Raw genomic sequence first — 25,580 nt, forward strand, 5'->3', positions numbered from 1 at the left:
ATTACTCAGTGGGACACTGCGTGGGAATCTGGGAACACCTTTGGGGTGGAAAGTGAAGGACACTGGGGAGCAGTCCACATACAGAAGAAATTTTAGAAAATGGAAAGGCAAATTGCATAAACTCTAAGGACAAGAGCCTAATTAGAAATTAATACTGCCATACGAAATGCTGGAGAGTTCTTTGGAACAGCAAGTTTTCGCTACAAAGCAGTAACAAAAAGGTACCTGAGAGGAGAACGCCCTTTTCTCCGACCACAGTGTTGAATCCTTGGGGGAAATTCCGGATGAAAGCACCTGCATTGGCTACATCAGCCACTTTTTCTATCTGCTCGGCAGTCACCGAGGAGGGGTTGTCCGCACCGTAAGCAATGTTCTCGGCAATTGAGCAAGAAAACAAAACTGGTTCCTGCAAATTGGAAATACAACATATGTATTGCAAATTTCAACACAGACTTCAAACATATCTAGTAAATATAGTGAAGCTTAATACAGTACTTATATCTAAGAAACTATTAAGTTGCTCCCCAAGAACACACAGTCGGCCGCTGAGTAACATGAGGGTTAGACGGGTGCTGATCCCCGTGCAGTCAAAAATCTGAGTATAACTTTCGACTCCCCAAAGACTTAGCCACTAATAGTCTACTGCTGACTGGAAGCCTTACTGATAACATAAAGCAGGTGATTACTATGTATCTTGTATGTTCTATGTATTCCATACCGTATTCTTCCAATAAAGCAAGCTAAAGAAAATGTTATTAGGAAATCATAAGGAAGAGAAAGCACATTCACAGTCCTGCACTATAAAAATCCACATATGAGTGGTCCCATGCAGTTCAAACCCATGTTGTTCAAGGGTCAGCTGCATACTGTTTTCTCAATTCTACTCCCTCGTTCTCCATAAATTCGCCCAGCCGACTTCTAAAAAATTCATGTTGTTCCACGAACAGGACTGATTTCATCATTATACTGCAGGAAATGAGATTCCACAGCAGGTGCCTGGCACACGGTAGATACTTCATAAATGCAAGCTCCTCCCCTTAGGAATTGTCAGGTATGGAAGATGCCGAGTCCACCTGAATTTTCCAGCTGGGGGCTTCCCACTGAGAATCAAGGGGGGAATCCATCTCTCTTCATTACTTTTAGAAATATACACAAACCAGGGTGGGGACATGACATTTTCACAGAACCCTGTGGAACAGTCCTGAGAAGCAAATAAACCTCCAGCTTCTTTTCTTCATCCCTAAACAATATGCACTGCTGGTATACTTATACAACCAAGCAACCCCCCGCCCCTGCTCCTCGCCTAGGGGAGTGGGGGCAGGGGTAAGATCTGAGGGGAGGCTCAGATATGCCTGCTGTGCACATAGCCTGGTAATAAAAATATAAACAACTGCGTCAAAAATTCCCCGCGCCAAAGGGTCTCGGGAAAACAGCCCCATCAAAGTCGCCGTATTACACTAACAATTTTGCCTCGAAATCCGCGACCTCTTTGCAAGGAGACGCCGGCTCTCGCCCGAACCTTGGCTTGCTTACTATCCCTGAAGCCCATTGTGGGAAACCGTAGACTGTGCTGGTGACAAAGACGGGAACTGTGGAGGAGTCAGTAAAACGTAGAAAAGTTCTATTGTTTTCTCCTCACCCTCTAGACTATCTGCTCTACAAAGTAACATTAGTCCCCAGCTTTTGATAAAAATCGGTTTCGATTGGATCAAGTGTTTAAGGTCTGCAGGATACAGCTCTGTTTCCAAATCTACAAAACCCGTGGGTGAGCTCAGTTCGGTACATCTGGAAAACTTCCTTCTCCTTTGGGAGGGTCAGTCTAAGGCAAAAATAAATAATAAAAGCAAAGTGAAAGGACAAGTACAATAAAAATAGAAACCTCTCTTCCTACCTGACTCACTGTCCCAATCTTGGATCTCAGCCAGACTGGATTTAGCTGACGGATATCATGGCCATCGAGACTGATAGTTCCTTGTAGAGAGGAGAGGAAAGTCACGGAGTGTCACGGGGCCAATGACTCATGACAACAGAGAAAGGATCTGGTGGAAAAATTCCACACTCGGTTCTTTTAAAGATTACAAGTACATTCAAAATCTCCAAACGGAATCTAAAATCAACATGTTTCATGGAACTTCCGTGTCTCCCGTCTCCCTGCGGCGGGTAGCTGACCGGCCCATCTCCTCGCTCAACCACGCAGCTCACTTTGCTGCAATAGCTTCCTTTCTGGAGTGACTCAGGGCCCCGCAAGAAGATGCACCTGTGCGAAACTGACTCAGGAGAGAGTTACATGGAAGGGGGCAAGCAGCGAGGTGCCCGCTGGCTGTCACAGACGCTGGTGGTGGTGGCACGGCTCTGAAGCTGGCACCTGTGACGGTGGCTGCCTCATCCTGGAGCTTGCGGGCCACGTCAGCGTCAGCAACCACCTCGAAGGCCTGGTTCTGCAGTGAAGTTACGAGACGTGTCCTGGGAGTTTAACCCCGCCAGTGATTTTTTTTTTTTGGCTCTTTTATTCTTCCTTAAAATATCTCTTCCTGCATAAACGCAGTTGGAGGAGAATCATTATCCGCCACCGAGAATCTGATACCAGAGCAGAACATCTAAATAATCAGATGTAACCCTGCGACCCTCGCTAACAGAATTAATTCTACGACGCTCAGTAATGCTTGGTGGTGACGGTGATGGTGACTCAGAAATGCCATTCCTTCTCAGTGGTGTGGGATTCTACAAGCCAGCTGTAAACGTTCGCCAACTGGCAAACATCTGAGGTCTTTGGCTTAAAAAGTACAAGTGTATATATATTTATATATAGTCTACCCAAGGCTGGGATTTATGATAAGGCAGTTTATGATAAAGAATCCACAGGCTTAATGTTCTGACTTGCTTTGCATTCACTTCACTAGGATTTTTCTCATTTCAGAATTTTATAGCAAGTAGAGTGACTCAAAACGGGGATTCCAGAGGCAAACAGTGGAGCTAACACCCATTTTAATGCAGTTGGCTATTCTGTGGGTCAGGATCCGCAAGTCAAATACTTATCTGGCACACAGCCAGCTCTCTCGTTGTTTTAACCAAAAAGCACAGCTACAAAAGCCACGAGACGTATTCATTTTAAATTAATGATGTGTTTTTTTTTACTAACAAGCGGTTGTTTTCTTGTTGAGAAACATCCTTGTTGTCTCAATCCAGAATGAAAGCCATACATAAGGACTATCTACTTCAGGCTCTGATGTAAAGAAGGATATAGACTTTATAATTATGTGTGGTGATGGATGTTAACTAGACCTTCCATAAGATATACATACAGCAAATCAGGTTGTACACCCGGAACTAATATAATATTATATGTCAATTACATCTTAATTGACAAAGAACATAAGGAAGTAAAATAACATGTTCTCTGCTCTAAAAGATGCTATGATCCAGTTAAAAACAAAATAAAAACCAGAGCGAGAAAAATCCATTAAAAAAATTCCTACTACCTCAAAATGACTTCAAGAAAGCAGTCACAAACTAGAAGTGAACCACGGACTGCCAAATCACCCGTCTGCACGCTGGCCACGGGGCAGTTCACAGGCGGATGCAGCCCGAAGGCTTCCAGAGAAGCTTTACAAGCTGAGTGGCTGGCACAGAGAGGCACTTACTCCGAGGCTGCTGGGCAGTGATGCTCTGCCACACGTGGGGCACCTTCCCGTAGCTGCGGGGCAGCCCTGCCTGTCCTCTCCCAGGATGGGGGCGTCAGAAGGAGACACCGGCACGGGAGAGGAGGCAGAATTCAGGAAGTCGCTCGGGACTTGAAGAGGCCAGACAGGAACTCTACAAACTGCCTGACGGGGCTTCTGTGTACTCTTAAGAGGGACCCCCTTGTATAGGGGCTTCCTTTCCTGGGAACAAACCCTCTGGCATCCAGAAGTCTCACACTACAAGTCGTTGCATAATTTGGTCCTCTCCCAGAACACAGGGGTAGGGGGGCTCTGGAGAGGCCTCCCACCGTACCAGGCGATGACCCACTCACCAGAAATGGGGTCATACAACCTCAGCAGGAGGGACAGCACCGTTGATTTGCCAGAACCACTTGGGCCAACCAGCGCCGTGACCGACGCTGATGGGATACAAAGGCTGAAATCCTGGAATATAGGCACCTCCGGGCGAGTGGGGTAGGCGAAATGCACGTTCCGAAACTCCAGAGTGCCCTGGAAACTTTCCTGGTTTAAAACGACCCCTTCTGAAACAAGACAGAATACGAGTTACTTAACGCAAAGATCGAACGGACAGCGGAACTCCATTCTCCCACTCGTCTGACTCCAGGCGGTGCCGGGCCACGGCCACCACACTCCCCCGGACTGTGAGCCCTTCCCGGGCAAGCCAGGAAGAGGCCTCCGTCTAACGCTCACCCGGAGCCTGCTCTGCACGCACTCTGTGCGAGGCACGATACCTCTGCGTTCGTCTGAGCCTCATGGCCCTTGATGGGCAGAGCTGACTGTCCCAGTTTTACTGACGGGACACGGAGTCTCAGAGACAACCACCTGCCCAAGCCAACGGGCAGCGGGGCTACCGTCCACCCATAGGGCAGTCTGGTTTCGAACCCAATTGCCTTCCCCCTCTGTGCCGCCACCTCGAGTTCCTCGGGTGCAGGGTTTATCTTCTCTTCTCTAAATGTCTTGAGAGAAGGATGACAGAGGGCTGAGCATTGTACACCAGCCGCAGAGCCAGAGGGATCCGAGGGCTGCTCTGTCCTCGTATTCCTCACCCTGCCGATGACTCGGGAGAAGCCACTCCATCTCCCTCAGCCGGGCTTACTTCCTCCAGCCTGTCACACTGGAGAATACTGGGACTGAGCAGCAATCAGTGTCCTGGGAGTCAGCGAGTGACGGAGTGGCCACTGCTTCTGTGTCACGTAGCTCCCCGGAGCACTAGCTTCTAGAGAAGGAGTTGACGAAGGAGATGGCTCTAGCCAATTAACACCAGCATCCGCCAGCCCTACCCCCCTCCCCAAGCCAAGAAATTTGGAGGCTTTTAATGTGTGACCTGCCTCCCTTTCCCCCCCGCCCCGCCCTCGCCCCAACACAAACATCAAAAGCCCTACAGAAGACAAATCTGGCGGACTGGCCAGGACCCTTCCCATCTGTACCCCCGGGTGGTACTCGCTTCCTTCCTGCTGCTGGTGGTAACAAATCACCGGCAGGACTGACACACTGCATGGTCAGCCCCCACGCTTCCTTTGTCCTTCCCCTCCCACTACCTGCCCCTCTGATCACCCTTTCCGTAACGTGGCAAGGACAACATCCTTGTCATGCTCAGCCTTCATAGGTAGAGCTGGTCTAACTGTCCCAAGCCACATTTTTTTTTTTTAACTGTTTAGTTATTTATTTTGAGAGAGAGAAAGAGAGAGAGAGCAAGCGAGCAAGGGAGAAGCAGAGAATCCCAAGCAGGCTCTGAGCCGCCAGCACAGAGGGGAAGGGAGGGGGTTCAAACTCGTGAACTGCGAGATCATGACCTGAGCTGAAATCAAAAGTTGGATGCTCAGCCAACCGAGCCACCCAGGCACCCCCAAAGCAACATTTGTCTAATCCCAGCAAAGAACAAACCCGTGGGATACCCACCGTCAAAAGGCAGCTCAGGCTTTCTCTCGAGGAGCTCCCAAAGGCGTCCCCCGGCACCCAGCCCTTTCATCAGCTCCGAGTAGAAAGAGCTCAGACCTAAGGACAAGAAGCAAACATACTCATCACCAATGCCAGGAAACAACCATCTGCTACAGCCCTCTGCAAACAGTAACGGTAACTTGCTTTTAATATAACATCTGTTCACTTTCAAACAGGATTTGAGGCAACTGCCTGGGAATCTGTACTCAAAATTCCCTCTATCTCATACCCTTGTTTGCCTTCAGCTTCTCCTCCTCCGATTTCACTGATTTCTAATACAGATTTCATGTTTGATTGGGAATTTACAAATGCATATAGCCACAGTAATCAACCACTGAATTAAAATCACAACGTTACAGAGAAAAGCTACCTAGTGAAAAAACAGAGCAATACAAATAGAATATAATGCTTACTTAAAAGGAATATAAAACATCCCAATATTCATTTTAAATTCATATCTGCAAAATCAAACCCCATTTCAAGCACTTGACAAATACAACTTTTACTAGGCTAAAAACTGAAAAGGAATTTGGAAAAGTTAAATTTTCCAACAATCTCTTTTTAAAGTCACCTTTGTTTTTGTTTGTTTTAATGTTTATTTATTTTTGAGAGAGAGAGAGAGACAGAGCATGAATGGGGGAGGGTCAGAGAGAGAGGGAGACACAGAATCTGAAGCAGGCTCCAGGCTTTGAGGAGCCAGCACAGAGCCCGATGCGGGGCTCGAACTCACGGACCGTGAGACCATGACCTGACCCGAGGTCGGACGCTTAACCGACTGAGCCACCCAGGCGCCCCGTGTTTGTTTGTTTTTTAAATAAGCTCCCCATGCAGCGTGGAACCCAACACGGGGCCTGAACTCAGACCCTGAGATCAATACCTGAGCTGAGATCAAGAACCGGATGCTTTACCGACTGAGACACCTAGGTACCCCAAAGTCACCTTTGAACTGTGAATGAATTAATGACTTAAAGCAAACAAACTCCAAGTACACCAGGCCATGCCAACCGCAAGAACATATACTTGTAACATGCAGTAAGGATGCCACAAAAATGCAATTCAACTATTCTTTCTAAGGTATTTTGGTGCATTTTTTGTGGAAATGTGTGCAAGATACAGTGGATTAAATTCTTCGTGTTGAATTAAAAATGCACCGGGCAGAAACAGATCCAGATAAATATAGTCCACTGATCTTTGACAAATGAGCAAAGGCAATTCAATAAAGAAAGGATGGTCTTCTCAACAAGTGGTGCTGGAAACACTGGACATCCACATGCAAAAAAAAAAGAATCTAGACACAGACCTCATGCCCTTCACAAAAATTACTCAAAATGGATCACAGACTTCAACGTAAAAAACAAAACTATAAAATTCTTAGAAGCTAACATAGGACAAATCCTAGATGACTCTGGGCTTGGTGATGACTTTGTAGACACAACACCAAACACATGATCCATGAAAGAAAGAACTGACAAATTAGACTTCATTAAAATCAAAAACTTGTGCTCTCCAGAGGGAATGAGAAGGCAAGCCACAGACTGGGAGAAAATATTTGTAAAAGACCTAGCTGACAAAGGTATCCACGATATACAAAGAACTCTTAATACTCAACAGTAAGAAAACCACCCGATCACAAAATGGGCAGAAGACCTGAACACAAAGACCTCACTAAAGATCTACAGGTGACATCACATGTCATCGGGGGGAACGCAAATAAAACGAGATACTTCTGCACACCTAGCGGAAGGATGAAAATCCAAGAGTCTGACAACACCTGAAGCTGGTGAGGACGAAGAGCATTGGGAACTCTCATTCACTGCTGGTGGGAATGCGAGATGGCACAGCCACCTTGGAAGGCAGTTCCTTACACCGAACATACTCTTGCCTACGACCCAGCAATCTCATTCCTTTGGGTTTACCCAGAGAGGGGGAAAACTCACGTCGGCACAAAAACCTGCCTGTGGATCTTTGGAGCGTCTTTATTCATAATTGCCAAAACCTGGAAGCAATCGAGATGCCGTTCAGTAGGCGGGTGGGTAAAGAAACCGTGGTACGTCGGACGATGCAATATTAGTCCGTGCTAAAACGAAACGAGCGATCAAGTCCTGAAAGGGCACAGAGGAACACTAAATGCCACCTACGAAATGAAAGATGCCTATCTGAACTAGATGACGCTCTGGAAGAGGTGAAAGTATGGAGACAGTAAAAAGATCAGTGGTCACCAGGGGTTAAGGGAAGGGAGGAATAGGCAGAACACAGAGGACTTTTAGGGCAGTGAAAGTATTCTGTATGATACCGTAATGATAGATGCATGTTCCAACCCATGGGATATACAACACCAGTGAACGTAATGTAAACGATGGACTTTGGACTTTGGGTGATAATCACCTGTCAGTGTTGCTTTGTCAATGATAACAAATGTGCCGCTCTGGTGGGGGATGCTGATGGGGAGGCTGTGCTCGCGTAGAGGCAGGGAACACGTGGGAACTCCCTATACTCTCTGCTTAATCTTGTTGTGAACCTAAAATTCCTCTAACAAATCTTCTATTAACAAAAAAGAAAAAAAAAAGAAAAAAGGAGGGAAGGAGTTGGAGGTAGTTCAACATAGTGAACATAAAAACAAAGCAAAATGGCCCCGGATACACAACACGTGGTCCACCCATACAACGGAGTATTATTCAGCCGTGAAAAGGAAGGAAGGACCAAAGCACGCTACAATGTGAGCGAATTGTGAAAACGTGCTGAGTGAAACAAGCCAAACATACAAGGCCGCATATTACGTGATTCCTTTTATGCGAACTCCAGTAAAGACGGGAAGACACAAAGCAAACTGTGGTTGCCAGGGGCTGGGGGAGGGAGGGATATGGAAACCGACTGCTTAACGAGTATGGGATTTTCTTTTTGGGCTGGGGGTGGGGGGTGACGAAGATATTTCGGAACCAAGGGGAGGCGGTGGTTGCACAACCCTGTGAATGTACAAAATACCACCGGACTGTAGACTTTAAAACGGTTCACGTTACTTTAGGTGAATTTCACCTCAATAGAAATAAATAAGAAACGAGATATTGGGGTTCGCTAGGTAGATGTAAGGGCATTCTCTGGCACAAAACAAACAAGCATGCTTTTCTTCAAACAGCCCTTCTGATCCTCTCTCGAATATACGTAGAATTGGTTGTATTTGTTTTTCAGTATGCTATTCTAAGCAGAAAACATCTAAATAAACATTCTTTAACATTTAATTATTAAATACATTCTAATCAACAAAATAGAATTTCTTGCTTACAGATTCATCATGCGATTATTTTCAACAGTGAGCTTCACAAAAACATTTAAAATCTGTTTCAGCTTCTTGAATCAAGTTCCTATAGCCTTAAGTACCTATCTAGTTTGTAAATGTGGGGAAACCGTGTGGTCACAGATCCCCACCCATCTACCCGCACCTTTTCTCCTCCCTCCGGCCCCAGATGGCAGGTACTGTACCAGGCAGTGACCAGAGTCATGGGACAGCCTGTGGTTCAGAAAGCAAAGTTACCCTCAAACCTCGAGCACAGACAAAGCCTCAGCAGCAGCTTCCGTAACTGGGGGAGGGAATTAACTCCCGGTCAGTCACCCGGTACACCGTGTTTCCCACCTACTCCTGTACAAGACACAGCTGCGAACTTGTCAGGACAAAAAGTAAGGCAGTGAACACCCCAAAACAGAGGTAGCTTCTGTCGGGTCAAGAATTTTGGAGAAAAGCAGGTGCGAGGAGCGGAGGGACTAAGAAAGATCAAAGCAGCTTGTGGCAGAAAACAGAAGATTGGGGGAGGCTGGGGAGGACAGCAGACTGCGGTCAAGCGTGGGATGTGAAAGAAAGGCCGAAGAGAGGGTAAGTGGTAGAAGGTAAATCCACCGTCGGGCAGGACAGAAGACTGAAGGAACACGACCACGCAGGTGTGAGACCCTGTGGCCCAGCAGGCTCATCCCAGGGGTGGAGAGGAGAGCAACCCCACCTCACCGGGTCCTCGCGAACTGACCCTCTCACTTCCCAAGTCACTTAGCACCCTGACCAGTCTGAATCAGGTTTTTCTTCCAGAGCAGCCCGCAGAACTAACATGCTCTTTTCAGGGATCTCTCAAAATCTCAGTCCAGAAAATATCCTCACTTGACTGCCAACGTCTAAGGAAAAGCCTTTAGCTTTAACCCTGAAAATAAAAGTCTTGGGCTGAGATGCCACGGTGGGATACCAGAGTTCCGCTGGCCAGACCTCAAGCTATTTATCTAACCTTTCTATCTCAGTTTTCAGGGAAGGAGGAAAACAAAAGGCAGGAGATCATTTGTCCCCTGTTGGCTGGGCATGCAGGCGAGGTACAGGAAAGAAAACTTTCATAGACTTCACACAGCTCTGTCTCCAAGAACTTGCTTCCCTTTGGCCAGGATTCAACAACAGAAGCTGAACTTCGAGAGATTCTTGACCAAGGCAAGCGACTCTGCTTCACGCACTTTCTGATTTATACTTACGACTATCAGTTTTGAATGTGGTTGACTTGGTACAAAAGGAATTTTATTTCACGGTGATTTGTCAGTCGGGTAACTACCAGAGCCACAGGAACCGTGGGTTTTGTGTGCACACCTGTTCAGTACTGTCCTTCCTTCCACCTCCTAGGTCCCAGAGCCCCCACCTGCTGGTCCCACCTCCTAGGACCAGAGCCAGCAAGCTGTGTTAACATACAAGTTGGAAAATACGGCTCCAGTATGACCCTGAGCTCAATGAGCCACAAGAGGCCTATGAAAATCCTCACCTTCCCAGCCAAGGAGCTGCTCACCTACATGGCAAGATCGCACCCATATCTTTACATCTTCTTTCAGAGGCAATTTGGACTAACATTCTAGGAAATGTTTTTTTCAGTTGAAGTTAACTGACGAGAGGTGGTGTAATGGCAAAGTTAAATTATTACTGCAGAGACAATAAGCTGAGTTTTAATTTGTAACTCCCAAGCCTATTTAAATTATATACCTCCAATGCTTAATCCAACCCAGAAAGCATACATTAGGAAGGAAGAGAGTTCACCCACGGTCATGTGGGCACTGCCCATCAGCAGCCCTCCTTTGTACAGGACAGAAAGCACAATCAGGTTCCCGGAGAGCCCCGTCTGTCAAATGAAGAAAATGAAGACACCTCAGGTAGGAGCCAGAAACCTAAATGCAAAAAGCGTAAATATGGCCTATAGTCTCTTTTTTGCATTTAACTATCACAACAAGGTTTTCCCAGAACACTAAGTTTTAATCTGAATTTCAAATAAAAAACTACTTTGGAAAGATCACAGTATTGAAGGAAATGATCTCATCAACGTGAAAACCTAGAAGCTAAGTCACCCATCAGATTCCTATTTTACTCAACGGACTCGGTTTGCAAAGGAAAACACGATATTAAGGCCTCCCTGCCTAACAACAAGACGAATGCACAGCAAGCATATGCATTTATGTATCTTAATGTGATGCCCTGAGCAAAGGCTAGACAAGAAGTTGGAGTCCTGTCTCTGATCTGCCTTGAGCTTTGTTAGGTACATGGTCTTTGGTAATGCTGCCTCATCTGGGCCTGTTTCCTCTGTGTCCCTAAATCATGACCATTACTGAATCACCTCTGAAGTTCTTTCCCATTTGAACATGGTATAGATTTCCCGCTCGTGGTGATTTTCTAGTTCAGTGTTGTATTTGAGTTCATTGCGATCAATGAGATCATTTTTGTCATACTTTTTTCTTGAAACACACTGAAGTTATTTCGGTTAATCCCCAGTGGGTCTCAAACTGCCTGCATCAGAAGCGACCTGGGGGCCTGTTAAAACAGATTGTGGCTGGGCGCAGCCCCAGAGCATTGGATTTGTAGGCCTGGGGTGCAGCTGAGGGTCTACACTTCTAGACAGTTCCCCGGTGAGGCGGACGTGGCTGGTCTGGGCCATGTTGGGGATCTGCCTGCCCCCACGCGTGTTGGTCTCATCGCCCACCGCCGCTTAGTCCCATGTAGTGGTTTCCTCTTCTTTCACAAAAATGAACTCTCAGAACTAATCTTGAAGTGGAACAGAATTATTTTCTATTTACGGCAAAGTCAAGGGAATACAAATCTGTTTCAGTCGTGACATCTGTCCTTTGCACTCTTTTCAAAATGATCTACTTACTGCTCCAAAGAAGCCAGCCCGAGCAAACGCCTCTTTCCTTGCCAACCGCATCACGTGGTCCACTTTGCTGGTGTATTTCTCTATTTCTGTTATTTCTTTCCCAAAAGCTCGAACAGTTCTTATATTTCCAATACTTTCCTCAGCTAGCTGGGAGAATAATAAATACATTTCAGGGGAGGAAAGTCACATTCCAAGATTTCTAGAGCTAAGTTAAAATGGGGCTCTCATTTTTAAGACATTAAAAATAGATTACAAAGCAGAGTATATGAACAATTTTATTTTTGGAAGCAAATATATTTTTGTTATATTTACACATTTACACGCCATATATATGTAGATAGAAAGGCAAATGGGGGCTAATAGATACTGAAGTATATATATATTTTTAAAGTTGACTTATTTTGAGAGAGACAGAGAGAGTACGAGCAGGGTAGGGGCAGAGAGAGAGAGAAAGAGAGAGAGAGAGAGAGAGAGAGAGAGAGAGAGAGAGAGGAGATACAGAAAGAATCCCAAGTAGGCTCTGTGTGGTCAGTGCAGAGAGCAGCGCGGGGCTCGAACTCACAAAACTGTGAGATTGTGAGTCGAAATCAAGAGTTGGATGCTTAACCGACTGAGCCACCCAGGTGCCCTGTGAAATATATTTTTATACAGAGAAAAAGATAGATAAAAAGGATAGACTCCAAAAATGTTAATACCATTCATTCTGAGAGGTAGAGTTATATGTGTTATTTTTTCTCTTGATATTTTCAAGTTCTCAATTATAAACACCCATGTTTTTTGTAACATGAAAATGTAACAGCTATGTTTAGTTTTTAAAAAATGCAATACTGGATAGCATTGCAAAGCTTCACTTATCAATTAACGAAGGACAGAATGTCACACAGACACTATTTTCAAAATATAATGAGCTTTTCGATCCTATAAGAAACAGTGATGGTAAAGAACTAGAGAGTTCACACAATGTTTAGTCAAGTGGGATGTACTTCAAGGTGTGGGTAGTAATCTAGTCTAGAAGGCAGGGTATTTTAGGTTTCTAGGATTCTAGCCTATTCTAGAAGGATAGAATCTATAGGATTCTAGCCTATAGAAACCTAGTCTGGGTTTCTAGCCTTCTTGAGGGCTCCCTTAAGGAAAAGTTCAGTACTTTTTTGAAAAGCAGAAGCACATCTCCTCCAAGCGGAGACCACGTAAGGGAGGGGCTTTTACCTGAGTGGTCTGTGCCAGGGAATCCTGCATAACTTTGGTTAGCTTCTGTAGGTAACGTCCATAAATCACAGCAAGGATGGATATTGGAGGCACCACACTCAAAACAAAAGTGGCCAGTTGAGGTGAGACATAAAACTGTCAAAAACAAAAGCCAAAAGGTGTTAGGTGTTTGTTACATAGAGCAGCAAGACACTTTCATTACCTACTACAGGTGTGTGTGTGTGTGTGTGTGTGTGTGTGTGTTATTCAGACACCTTCAAGCTTCATAAAACCCCCTGAGTACTGAGCACACCACACAGGGGTAATACGGACAAAGCTGCTGAAGAAAGGATGGAAATATTTTACCGTCCAGTGCTGGACCACAGCCGGTACAGTGCTGTGTGCACATTAGACCATGCTGTCCAACGAGAGAGGGGGGGGAAGGCAGGACAGGAATGAAGGAAGGAGGCCCAGGCTGCTCCACGCTGGCCAGACCACACCAGGAATTCTGTATTCAAGTCTGGATCCCCTCTAAGGCACTGAATGACCAGAGCAACGTCGCACTGAAATGGCCAAGACGGCAAAGACACCACAAAACCCCGTATCAATTGACGATCAGGTGAAAGTAGGACTAACAAGTGGAAGAAGAGCTGGAGCTGTTTCCAGGGCTCAGAGGACTGAAGTCTCGGCAGGAGGGATGTGGACTCAACCTAAGAAGTTTCTAGCAACTGGAGCTGCTCAAGGAGGAAATAATCAACTTCTATAGACATAACATAATGGGGTTCCTGCCAACCCTGCAGTTCGGTGATTGGATTTTCAATGGTACCAGCGTCTCTTCAACAAATGGTTAAAATCCGCCAAATCTCATCTGCACGGGAAATAGTATAGTCGGCATGAGGCTTTCTTAAAACGCTGAGGAAAAGTCGCAGACCGAAACGTACAGTGATAAATGGATCAGCCAATCGTTCATTCAACAGCCCGTTACTGAACGCCTACAGACAGCTCACACTATTCCAGGCCCCTGCGAGACAGCTGATCCATGTGGAGTTTTATCAGAGTGACAGCTAGATAGCAGATGGGTAAAAGAGAGAGACACACAGAGGATAACTGCAGGTGTAATAGGGTCTTACAAGGGCAAGTGCCCAAAGGCCCTGAGGCAGGAAGGTGGTTGGCACCTTTGACCACTTATGGACCGATCCACCCTGAGCACACAGGCCGTGCAGTCCAGCAGGTCACCTGCAGGCCATGTGCAGGGGCAGGGATGCAATCAAGGCAGGCCTCACAGTTCCGGGGCCTGAATCCGACAGAGCTCAAGCAAACCAACTGCATGGGGCGTCCTCTGCGGTGGGGCCGGAATAGCCATCAGAATGTCTCGGCACCACCCACCTCTCTCTGCTCTGGTTCCGTGCTTGGTAGTAAGTCTTTGAAGCCTAACGCAGGGTCCTGTCACCAAAAAAGGAGCATTTGGAAGAGCAGGAACACACATTTTTTTTTTTTAACGTTTATTCATTTTTGAGAGACGGAGAGATACAGAGCACGAGTGGGGAAGGGGCAGAGAGAGGGAGACACAGACTCTGAAGCAGGCTCCAGGCTCTCAGCTGTCGGCACAGAGCCCGACACGGGGCTCGAACTCACAAACTGCAAGGCCCTGACCTGAACCGAAGTCGGACACTCAACCGACCGAGCCACCCAGGCGCCCCAGGAACACACATCTTACTGTAGGAAGGAAGATCCCGTAATGTAAATTACTGAACTTGCAGTCTGGTATAGACATTACTAGGTTCTTGTCAGCAGACTTATCAGAGGTCAGGTCCAGGGAGCTTGTGAGAAACTAAGGCTACTCTTGTTCCTCCAGGGCTAAAGACCAGGTCCCAGGTGATGCCAACTCATGAGGCTGAATGTTGGTGCCCTCCCCAAATTTATATGCTGAATTCTTAACCCTAGTGTGGCTATATTTGGAGATGGGGCTTCTAAGGAAGTAATTAAAGTGAAATGAGGTCATAAGGGTGGGGCCCTGATGAGATCAGGGTCCTTAAGAAAAGAGACCCCTAAGAACCTGCACGCAAGCACTGAGGAAAGGCCATGTGACCACCCGTCAAGATGGCGGCCACCTACAAGCCAAGCCAATAGAAGAGACTCACAACGAACCAACTTGGCCAGCACCTTGACCTTCGACTCCAACCTCTAGAATTGTAAGAAGTAAATCTCTATCGGTTATGTCACCCGCTCTGTGGTACTTTGTTAAGACAGCCTGAGCAGACTAAGGCCCCTTCTGATTAGCCATCGGACTTATTCTGAACTGTCTGAAACTGTTACAGGAAGAGGTTCCCAACTTTTCCTGAGCCCCAGAACTATCGATATTTAGGAATGATGCTTTAGTGCAGGATGGGTCTTCTTGAGAAAACACGGGATTTCACAGCGGCTTTTCATTTCATAAATCAGATCTTACCGGCTCAGGTTGGCAGTACGTCCTTCTGCTCTGGACTGAGCGCTGCGTGGCCGCAAAGAGGACAAAAACCCAAGCTGCTCCACCTGGGAGATGGGATCAATTAGAATCTTTACTCTGGGGATCTAGGACTGCACTGCTCACAATGATAGGGCCACATGGCCACTGATCACTGCAAATGGAGCCAGTGTGACTGAGAAACTGAATCCCTAAATTTGTTTAGCTTTCACTAAAATTTAAACTTAAAAACCAATATTTCATTTCTATTCAGTTATTGGTCAAGTTTAGGTCAAGTTCTGGCATGTCAATCTACCTTTTCAATGGCAAATGTTATGACATCTAAATACAGCTGAAATATTTCCAATGAAAATTTAGCATCCGGATTGAGATGCTCCATGAGTATAAAATACACATTGGATTTTGAAATCTTAACATGAAAAAATAATATTAAATATCAGATTAATAATTGTTACAAAAATTACATGTGGAACTGATGCTTTGTTATGCTGGATTAAGTAAAATACATTATTAAAATTAATCTCATCTTGGGGCATCTGGGTGGCCCAGTCAGTTAAGTATCTGACTTCGGCGCACAGTTTTTGAGTTCGAACCCCACGTCAGGTTCTGCGCGGACAGTGGAAACTCTGCTTCCGATTCTCTGTCTCTCTCTCTCTCTGCCCCTCCCCTGCTCGCTCTCACTCTCGCTCTCTCTTAAGAATAACAAATAAACATTTAAAAAATCATTTCTTTCTGCTTTTTAAATTGTGTCTACTAGAGGGGCGCCTGGGTGGCTCGATCAGTTAAGTGTCAGAGTCTTGACTTCAGCTCGGGTCAGGATCTCACGGTGCGTGAGATCGAGCCCTGCTTTGGGGTCTGCGCTGACAGCACAGAGCCTGCTTGGGATTCTCTCTCCCTCTCTCTCTCTGCCTCTCCCCTGCTCACACTCTCTCTCTTTCTCTCAAAATAAATAAATAACATTTAAAAATAATAATAAAATGTGGCTACTAGAAAGTTTAAAATGACCTATGTAGTTTGCATTACATTCTAGTGGCCAGCAGCACAGGTCTGAACAGAAACAGGGTTTGAAGAGGCGAGGCAAACAGACGACGGTGCTCAAGCCACCCGGTTAAGGCAGGAAAAGGGGCTGCGGGAGTAGAGAGGGCTCACTTCAGTGGAGTACAGACCCACTCGTGTACAGGATAGAATTTATCGTCTTCCTTCTGAAGAGGAAAGGAAACCATCCCTTGGTCTTGTCAAGACAGCAATAGCAGCTTTACTGCATTTTTTGGTGTGGGCCGGGGGGAGGCGGGTGGAATGCAACTTACTTACCTTTCCTCTAACACACAGCTTGGCGCTCAAAGCGCTCCTTCCACCTGTTGCTTTTTTCAGCAACATTCTTTCACACATTCTTAGAAAACCCAGGCAATAATGCAATCTTTCCTAAATGTTAATGGTGCACGCTCCAGATAAGAAGTCATCCTGGAGAAATGAAGGGTGCAGGAGGCCGCACAGGAGGATGCAAGCCCCACATCCCCCGTGCCTCTGTGGCAGCACTCTTGGCTAAGTGGCTTACGGGGCGATGAGAACAGCTCAGCTAGAGCTCATCCCCTGACTGAGAGGCCTGGCACAGGCCAAAGCCCTGACCAGAAGGCGCCGATGCCAGCCAGGCCGACGTACCATCATGCCAATGCCAATGGAAGCCTGGGCCCCGGCCCTGAGCCCATCCGACAGGTTTTCTGTAATTGAGCGCCCCAGGAGTGCGGTGTCCGAGGAGAGGCGGTTAATCAATTCTCCAGTGCGAGTCTTGTCGAAGAAAGCAACCTCCTGCCTCAGAAGAGAGGAGAATAACGAAGCCCTCAACCTATTCACAATGCGCTGACCTGCAAAAGCAAACAAGAACGGCATCAGCTTGGGTCGAGCCAGCTAACAGGCAGCGGCTCGGGCCGCTGTTGTCAACCTCCTCCCAGCACGTCTGGGGCCCTGCGTCCACCTGCCGGCAACAGGCCCCTCTGAGCCCCAGCACACTGACACGCACACACTGGTAACGAGCACTCTTTCTGCCTCAGGAACCGTGTGGAGACCGTGGATGCGCAGGAGGGGATCTGGGGATAAAACAGAGGATCGCTGATCGCTGAGAGACATTTAAAACAGTGCTATTTACAAATAAGGCTTCCTACGCTAACTTCCCCAAAGCTGATTCTGTTCCCCCTTGGCAATCCTTTTCTGTACTGAGCTCGGCAACGGCAAGGGCCGGTTAATCATCCGCAGAGCGTTTTATGAGCTAAGTGGCGAGCAGCCGACGGAAGAGTCGGGCACCCCGGGCTCTGTGATTTCTGTGGTTGTCACCGGCCTGTTAACAGCCAGGCCTCGTCACGGAAAGGCTGTAAAACACCATCGCCCCAGTGCCCACTGGAGGGGAAACACAAACACGGAGCATGCGAGATTTCCACAGCTCCCTGGAGAAGGCTCAGAACTCCAGCCTCCTGTCCACGGGCCGCGCCCGCGAACCTCCCGTAAGACAGGCGGCTTCCCTCCCTTCCACCCACGTACCAGGGGAGCTGAGAAGTGAGTGCCGGATCGAAAAATATTCGTAGCTCCCACGTCTGGCCAGACATGGGGCTTTGTCCCCGCTGGATGGGACTGTGGGAAAAGAGGAACAGGGGGCCCGGAGTGCACGAAACCCCACGTGAGCCCCAGTGCGAATCCTCTGGAACGCCTCGCTCGGCAAGATGAGGGCCCTTTTACCTGAAGTCTGCATGAGGTAGACGCGAACAGTGTTTGCAGCAGCACCGCACAGGAACACGCCGCTGAGCGCCAGGCAGAGGCGGGTCAGGGTATAGCTGTAGTCCACGGTGGGGTTTGTGTAAATGACATCGATGATCTTCCCGAGGAAGAAGGGAGCGGACATGGTGATGACACTGGACATGGCCAGAAACCCAACTGCGGCTAGAAAACACAGGAAGTTCTCAGGCCCCGGGGTGCTTCGGCGAGGGGCGGGGCGCCGAATTCACCAAGCGCCTTGCCCACAGCAGCTGTTCAGAGCGTGCGCTGCTCAGAGCTTGCGCAGAGCAGGTGCTGCGGGTTTCCTTCTTTCAGCTCCCGGACCCCAGACTAAAGGCAAGAACCGAGAAGCTTCCAGGGACAGAGTGAGGAGGGTGACCGAGCATACCCAAGTAGCCAGAGAAGATGACTTTTGCTTTTACCCAGGTTTGATCGTGTCTTCCTTGCCAGGAATATCCAAGAGCTGACTGTGGAAAATCTGAAAATCCATTCTGGCCTCCCTCCCTGCCGCTTGATCTTGGTGTTTATCTCAGATGAGATTTTTCCTACATTCATGCTACACGTGGTTATTCCCTGGCATCTGAACTGTATCTTTGCTTGAAGATCAAGCAACGCAGGTAAATCTCTGAATTATGTATAGAATTTCAAAACTTTAAATAACCTTTGGAAAGCAGTTGCTGTCATCCATGACACATGTGGTATGTTCCCTCTTAATCTTACTGCTTTGGGGAATAAAGCACCAGAGTACTGGCATGATAGGACAATAGATAATAACACAATTGTTCATCCGTCTAAAAAACAGTGGGATAGAGTCTTAACAGAAAGGAAGATACTGAGAAAACCCAATCAGGAACAACACATAAAACAGGTAAGTGCATTCATAATAAGGGAGTGCAAATCTACACTACAAAGGTATTCCAGTTTTCATCTACTGGATTGGCAAAAATCAGAGATCGATAACACACTGTGCTGGAAGAAGCTGTAGGAAAAGGGGCATTTGCACTGTTAGTGGGTGTGCAAAGTGGTACAAATGCAACGGAGAGTGATGCGATCATACCGGTTAAAATGTGAATGTACATTCCCTTTGATCCAGCAATTCTGCCTCTAAGATTCTAACTTCTATGTGTACTCCCCTAAGTGTATGCAAAACATGTACCCTCACGGATGTTCGTTACAGCATCACTTATACCAGCGGAACATCCACAAATGGGGAACAAGTTAGATCAATAAAGGAGCATTTATTTTCTGAGTGTTACACAGTTATTAAAAAGAATGGGGCAACTCTATAGGTATTGACGTCACCAAGCTACAATGTTAGTGAAAGCAGCCCAGGACCCGGATGTTAACATTTTCTTGTTGGTTTCGAAGTTTGCATACACACAGGACAACTCCAGGAGAGTAATCAGACGCAGGCAACAAAAGTTCCTTCTTAAGACCAGGGTGACTGGGGGACAGGGTATGTGCTACTGCGTACTTTTGAGCTTGGTCCTATTAGGAACCCACCTAGTACCACCACTATAAAGTCAATGGCGAGGCTCCTAGATGAACACAACATGGACTGAACCCCAGGAGATGGGAGCTCTCACACCCTGCAAGTAGCAATTGCTTCTCTTGGTGTTTTGTCTAATGCTAACACTGCAGTTAAAGGTATTACTTTCACGTAACCTCAATAAAAAGAATACAGATTGTATTATTTACAATACCAAGTGTCCATCCACAGATGAATGGGTAGTGTGGTACACGCGCGTGCGTGTGCGCGTGCGCGCACACACACACACACACACACACACACACAGTGGAATATTACTCAGCCATAAAAAAGCACGAGGGCTTGCCATTTGCTCTAATATGGATGGACTGAGTGGGTAGTAGGCTGAGTAAGTTTAAGTCAGACAAAGAAAGACAAACAGCACGTGATTTCACTTACATTTGGAGCATAAAAAACAAAACAAATGGACAAACAAAATATTTTAGACTCTTAAATACAGAGAACTGGAGATTACCAGAGGAAAGGTGGGAGAGAGTATTAAGAGACAGATACAGGGGTGCCTGGGTGGCACAGTCGGTCTTCGGCTCAGGTCACGATCTCGCAGTTCGTGAGTTCGAGCCCCGTGTCAGGCTCTGTGCTGACAGCTCAGAGCCTGGAGCCTGCTTCAGATTCTGTGTCCTCTCTCTCTGCCCCTTCCCCGCTCATATTCTGTCTCTGTCTGTCTCTCAAAAATGAATAAACGTTAAACAAAAAATTAAAAAAAAAAGAGAGAGAGATAGATTTAGGAGATGAACTGGAACAAGCTTCCAGTTATAAAATAAATAAGCCACAGAGATGCAGAGTACAGTCTGGGGAATACAGTCAATAATACAGTACTAAATGCTGTTTGGTGACAGATGGCAACTACATTTATCGTGGTGGGCACGGAGTAAAGGGCAGAATTGATGATTCAATATATTACACCTGGAACGAATATAACTTTGCACATCAACTAGACTTCAATCAAAAATATTTGTTTAGACTTAAAAAAGAGCAAAGAGCAGACTCAGTGCCAACGGTTATTTGGCTGGCAGAGCGCTAGGAGAAAGGGGAGGCGTTCATGGAAGGAACATTTCCCACAATGGCTCTCTTCCTTCCTCGAGGCCTCCTGACATCCTGTTCTGGAGAAGACCTTAGCGGACAACCTTCTGACAACCTTTGTGAAACTATAAATACCCAAACACTGCCTGCATCACTCCCCCTTCCTTCTTCTCCTAGCACTTGCCACCTTCTGGCATTCTAAATGAAAAGTGTCACTTGTTTACTGTCTACTCTCCACTAGGACCTAAAAGATTTTTGTCTGTTTCGTTCACTGCTATCCCCCCACCACCTAGGGGACAGAGACACAGGAGAAGTTCAATAAACATCTGCTGGATGAATAAACAAATAAACTGAACTGGGGCAAAGAAGGCACAAAAGTCTATCATGCCGAAGCGCCTCAGTGAGCCTAACTAGGAACGGAATATCTGGCGCCTCGGAAAGTCCACATGGAAATGATTCCTTGCACAGAGCCAGAAAGTTCCTGTGTCTGGCTTCCTACCACACAACCACAGTTTAACTGAATAATGTGAACCTGGTCAAGGGCCGTTTCATTTTGATGCAAGACCTGGGGTCTTGTTTCAAAATGCCACGCTCCTGACGACAAGAGCCCAGAGGGACTGAAAGCCCACCAGGCACAGAGAACGTTTACTCGGGATTCCGCCCAGCACAACCTCAGGGAGCTGGTGGGCTCCAGAGAGAGGCGTCCTGAGGAACGAGGGATTAACCCGAGAGGCCTTTCTGTTTCATCTGTCATCAGTAGCTAGCTAGTCTCTCCAGTCTGCTCTTTCGCTTTGGCAAACGCCTCCACGGGTGCAATGCATGTGAAGTGCCAGACGGGTCCATTTCCCCCTCCCTCCTCCCGTCTTTTCATTCAAATTGATGATTCCAAATCAGGATCTGGAGTTCGTGAATGAAATGCCCCATGATTTAGATTCTGAACCCGAGTTCTGACACAGTCATAATAATGATTACGAAGAGGAAAGAATTTAGTTGAATCCAAACTCATTCCAGGATATCCCCTTTTTCCTTTTAATTAAAAAAAAAAAAAAGATTATCAGCCTGTTTTATTGCCATTTATGTCCTTCTCCTACAATGCAGGACACAAAAGTAAAATAAAATAGACAAAAGTAAATGAACGTAGACAAAAGTAAAATAAAAGATTTTTTCAGCTTTCAGTTAGATGGATTCTTTTTAATGGACGTCTTCCCTACATACCACTGTCTTTGACATTAGTGAATAATTTAGATTTGAACCAGAACTATCATTCCAGATTCCTCCCTAAACCCAACATGCCAAGGACACCGCAACCCTTCTGAAATTCTTCAACTGCTTTCCATGGTTAAGCCTCTTGCCTGATGGGACCCAGCAACTGTTATGTATCTCTTGACAGATTTCTTCAGGTATCTTCCTATTATCCTCGTTCTACTGAACCACGGCATCCAAAAAGTGCAAGAAATATTCTTCAAAGGGAGGAGGGAAGAAATCCTAAAATGCAGAGTTTACTCATGAAAGCACAGAGGTTTTGGGGTGGGTGGAAGAAGCTGTACAGCATGACCCCCAGCTGCTGGACATAGAACCAATCTTTTAGTGACGCATCTGACCATCAGGCCGGTACAGCTATCCCCAGTGTCGTTCCAGGACTAAAGACGAAGCACAAAAACGAGCCCCCACCACGATCTGAAGCCTCTGATAGGCATTATCTCCTTGAATCTTCCCAGCGCCCCTCTTACCCTCATTATTTTAGAGGCAACTCCAGCAAAGAGGTGAGGGCGCTTGCCCAAGGTCACCCAGTTCATATAGTACAGAACCCTGTTCTGACACAAAGCCTTCCTCTTCTTCCTACATTCCAAGCAGAGAAATCGGCATGAGCCTGGGGTTGGGGCAGGCCAGGAAGCACCAGAAGGGCTGCAGGACAGAGCTGGAATAGGGACCTCGTGACACAAAAGCAGCCCTGAGAAATAAAGTGGAGAGGTGGGGGGCTCCAGATTATGAAGTGGAACAGGGAATTTGCAGTATGGCAGGCTGTCAGAGGGCTTTAGGCTGGCGAGTGCTACAGGCAGCTTTGCATTTTAAATGTCCCGCTCTGGCTGCAGAGTGAAAGGAGAGAACTGGAGGCCAGCATGACCGCAGACGGAGACTGCTTAGGGCGTGGTGTTCCAGGGTTTCAGGCAAGGGGGACTGGGGGAACTAGGGTGGGGACAGAGGGGACAAGGAAGGTGACAAGGACTGGAGATGTTTTTAGGAACGAGGCTCCAGAGGACCCGAGAATTGACCGGATTTGGGAAGCGTGTTAGGCGGGTAGGTTCTAAACTGAGACCTAGCTCTGCCATCTAGCTGTTGGACCTTCAGTGAGTCACTCAACCTCTCTGTGCCTCAGTTTCTTCATCTGTAAAATGGCAATAAAAATAATACCTCTTTCATAGAGATACCACAAGGAGAAAATTCAGTACATACATGTAAAGCATCTGGTACGGTGCCCGATATCTAGCAAACAATACATAGTAGATATCACTTCCGTTGTCCTCATCACAAGGAGTCAAGAATGTCTCTGGCTTTGGCAAAGGGGTTCACACAGCAGCCCACTCTCTGAGAGAAGTGGCAGCAGAAAAGGCAGTTTGGGGGAGGAAGGCAACTTTGGATTTTGGCCATGTTGAGTTTTCAGGCATCTGGGAGACATTTCCGTGGATGCAAGGTGGGTACCATGGGGAACAAAGGAGTAGAAGATACTCCAGGTTCGAGGGTGAGGTGAAGAAGCCTGGCATCTAAACTGGATAGGGAAGGAAGTGAAGACGCGAGGGGCTGGCAGACTAGCAGGAAGCAGAGCATTTAGGAAACTTCTTAGGTTCATGCAGAACAAAGACCTTCCAGACTGTCAGCACGCGCTGAAGACTGAGGCATCTGGGTCATATTTGCAATGGGGGGGGGGGGGGCTGCCTTTGCCTCCAGTACTCTCTGCTCAGTGGACATGACGGCCACCTATGTAATTTTATTATTTTTTTTGTTTATTTATTTTTGAGAGAGAGAGACAGAGAGACAGAGACAGAGCACCAGTGGGGGAGGGGCAGAGAGAGAGGGAGACCCAGAATCCGAAGCAGGTGCTCCAGGCTCCGAGCTGTCAGCACAAAGCCCGACGTGGGGCTCGAACTCGTGGACCGCGAGATCACGACCTGAGCTGAAGTCGGACGCTTAACCGACTGAGCCACCTATGTCATTTTAAATCTTCTAATCGCCACATTAAAAGAGTAAAAGGGAGTGGGTAGGATTAATTTTAACAACACACTTGATCCAATATATCCAAGTTATTCAACAACATGTAATCTACATAAAAATAATAGCGAACCCTACAATGATACTTCACTTTTTTTTTCTTCATACCAAGTTCTTTTAAAATCTGGTATGCATTTTCCACTTAAATCAATGCTAACACGTTTCATAGCACAGCTACAGAACGTTAAGGCGTTCTCTGATATATGGTGTCTCCAGAGCAAACAAACATCCCCCGCTTTCTGGAGCAATCCCCATTTCAAAGGTACAGCCTCATGTGCCAGTTAGTACTGTCCTTGTCAGAGCCTCTGTCCTGACTGGGGACTTCAGGGAATAGTCGCTCTCAGCACGGCTCATCCGCTCCTTGTTTACCGTATTCACTGGCTTTATCACTTCATTGTTTTTGGTCACTTCATAAAATATAACTTATACATTCAGCAAAAGCTCCCGGTGGGCATGGGGTTCTCAGAATGGCCCTAATCTCAAAGCACACAGCCCTTATCAGTATTTTAAGTGAGAGGCACCCTCCCAGGTCCTCCACAGAGGCCTCAACTGAACGGTGTGGGTGGAGGGGTGTGGTGTATCTTGCACAGTGTAACCGGGAACCTGCCTGGCAAGGTGTCTCTGTGTGCACCTCCAGGTTGGCACTGTGGTCACGACCCCACAGGACCCCAACGGCCCACACACCTCACGGCTGAGATCAGCTCGCGCAGTGCTCCCTGCCCCTAACTCAATGGGATGGTCAGAGCCCTCCACCGCCCCCCTCTATCTGCCAGGCGCAGCAAGGGGCTCTGACAAATGACTTCTTATCCCAGCAGTCCACTGGGGGCTCCTCAGTGAGCTCCTGTATCTCTGAAGACTCCTTCTGGCCAAGGGGATAAGAGGAAGAGTTATCAGTGAGACCCGAGAGCACCGCTGTGGGCCACAGCTGTAGGAAGATGGGCTGCGGATTCCTCTAGCAAGTGGGTAGCAGGGGAGGGGGCACAGGGGCGGGTGAGGGGCTGCAGTGCCTCTAGAAGACCTGGGGGCGGGGGGGAGAGGTGGGTGACGCTACGACCGCTCTCTGCACACACACATCTGGAAACAGTTCAAATGGCAGACCCTGATGTTACAGTTTCTGACACAAATTACTTAAGATCCAACTTTCCCGGTCACGCACTTCAGGTGGCATACTCAGCAAATTGCTGAAGACAGAGGAAAATGTCGTTAATCAGATGTACGGCTGAATTGTTAAAAAAGGACGTTTGCGTTTGTGTTCCTAAAAACCAGCATGTTAACATTGGAATTCCTTCTCTGCAGCTCGGGTTTTTTTTTTGGTCTCTTGATTATAACACACACATGCGCGCGCACACACGCACACAGCTCTTTATCTGTAGCATTTCGAAGAGCTGTGCCAACATCTGAGGCTGCCCTTATGATGATAAGTTACAAATTAATGACGACAGGACACCCCACTTCCTTTTAATCCCACAAATGCCAACATCCAGATTGGCTTCAATATATCATACACAATGGCTTTTGAGGAAACCGTATGTCCTAGTAAG

At 47.0% G+C, this 25,580-nt stretch overlaps 1 protein-coding gene across 3 annotated transcripts in view; it reads right to left on the reverse strand.

The window, feature by feature from the left end:
• The window catches only part of ABCB10 (ATP binding cassette subfamily B member 10), a 33,942-nt gene that overhangs the window by 5,014 nt on the left and 3,348 nt on the right, over positions 1 to 25,580 (reverse strand). Inside the window, exons 1-10 of one of the 3 annotated variants that reach the window (XM_060642778.3) lie at positions 18,626 to 24,990; positions 18,168 to 18,368; positions 17,100 to 17,302; positions 12,998 to 13,132; positions 11,792 to 11,938; positions 10,633 to 10,768; positions 5,601 to 5,696; positions 4,013 to 4,222; positions 1,892 to 1,971; positions 226 to 406 (exon numbers count right to left, since the gene is read on the reverse strand). In XM_060642778.3, coding sequence (XP_060498761.1) covers positions 226 to 406; positions 1,892 to 1,971; positions 4,013 to 4,222; positions 5,601 to 5,696; positions 10,633 to 10,768; positions 11,792 to 11,938; positions 12,998 to 13,132; positions 17,100 to 17,302; positions 18,168 to 18,368; positions 18,626 to 18,758 — 1,522 coding nt within the window. In that variant the 5' untranslated portion in view covers positions 18,759 to 24,990. Of the gene's footprint in view, positions 1 to 225; positions 407 to 1,891; positions 1,972 to 4,012; positions 4,223 to 5,600; positions 5,697 to 10,632; positions 10,769 to 11,791; positions 11,939 to 12,997; positions 13,133 to 17,099; positions 17,303 to 18,167; positions 18,369 to 18,625; positions 24,991 to 25,580 lie in introns of those variants that run through there. The other 2 variants (XM_060642777.3, XM_060642776.3) reach the window with 2 other exon arrangements.

This window comes from Panthera onca, chromosome D2, assembly GCF_046562875.1.
Source record: "Panthera onca isolate mPanOnc1 chromosome D2, mPanOnc1 haplotype 2, whole genome shotgun sequence".
Classification (NCBI taxonomy): Eukaryota; Metazoa; Chordata; class Mammalia; order Carnivora; family Felidae; genus Panthera; species Panthera onca.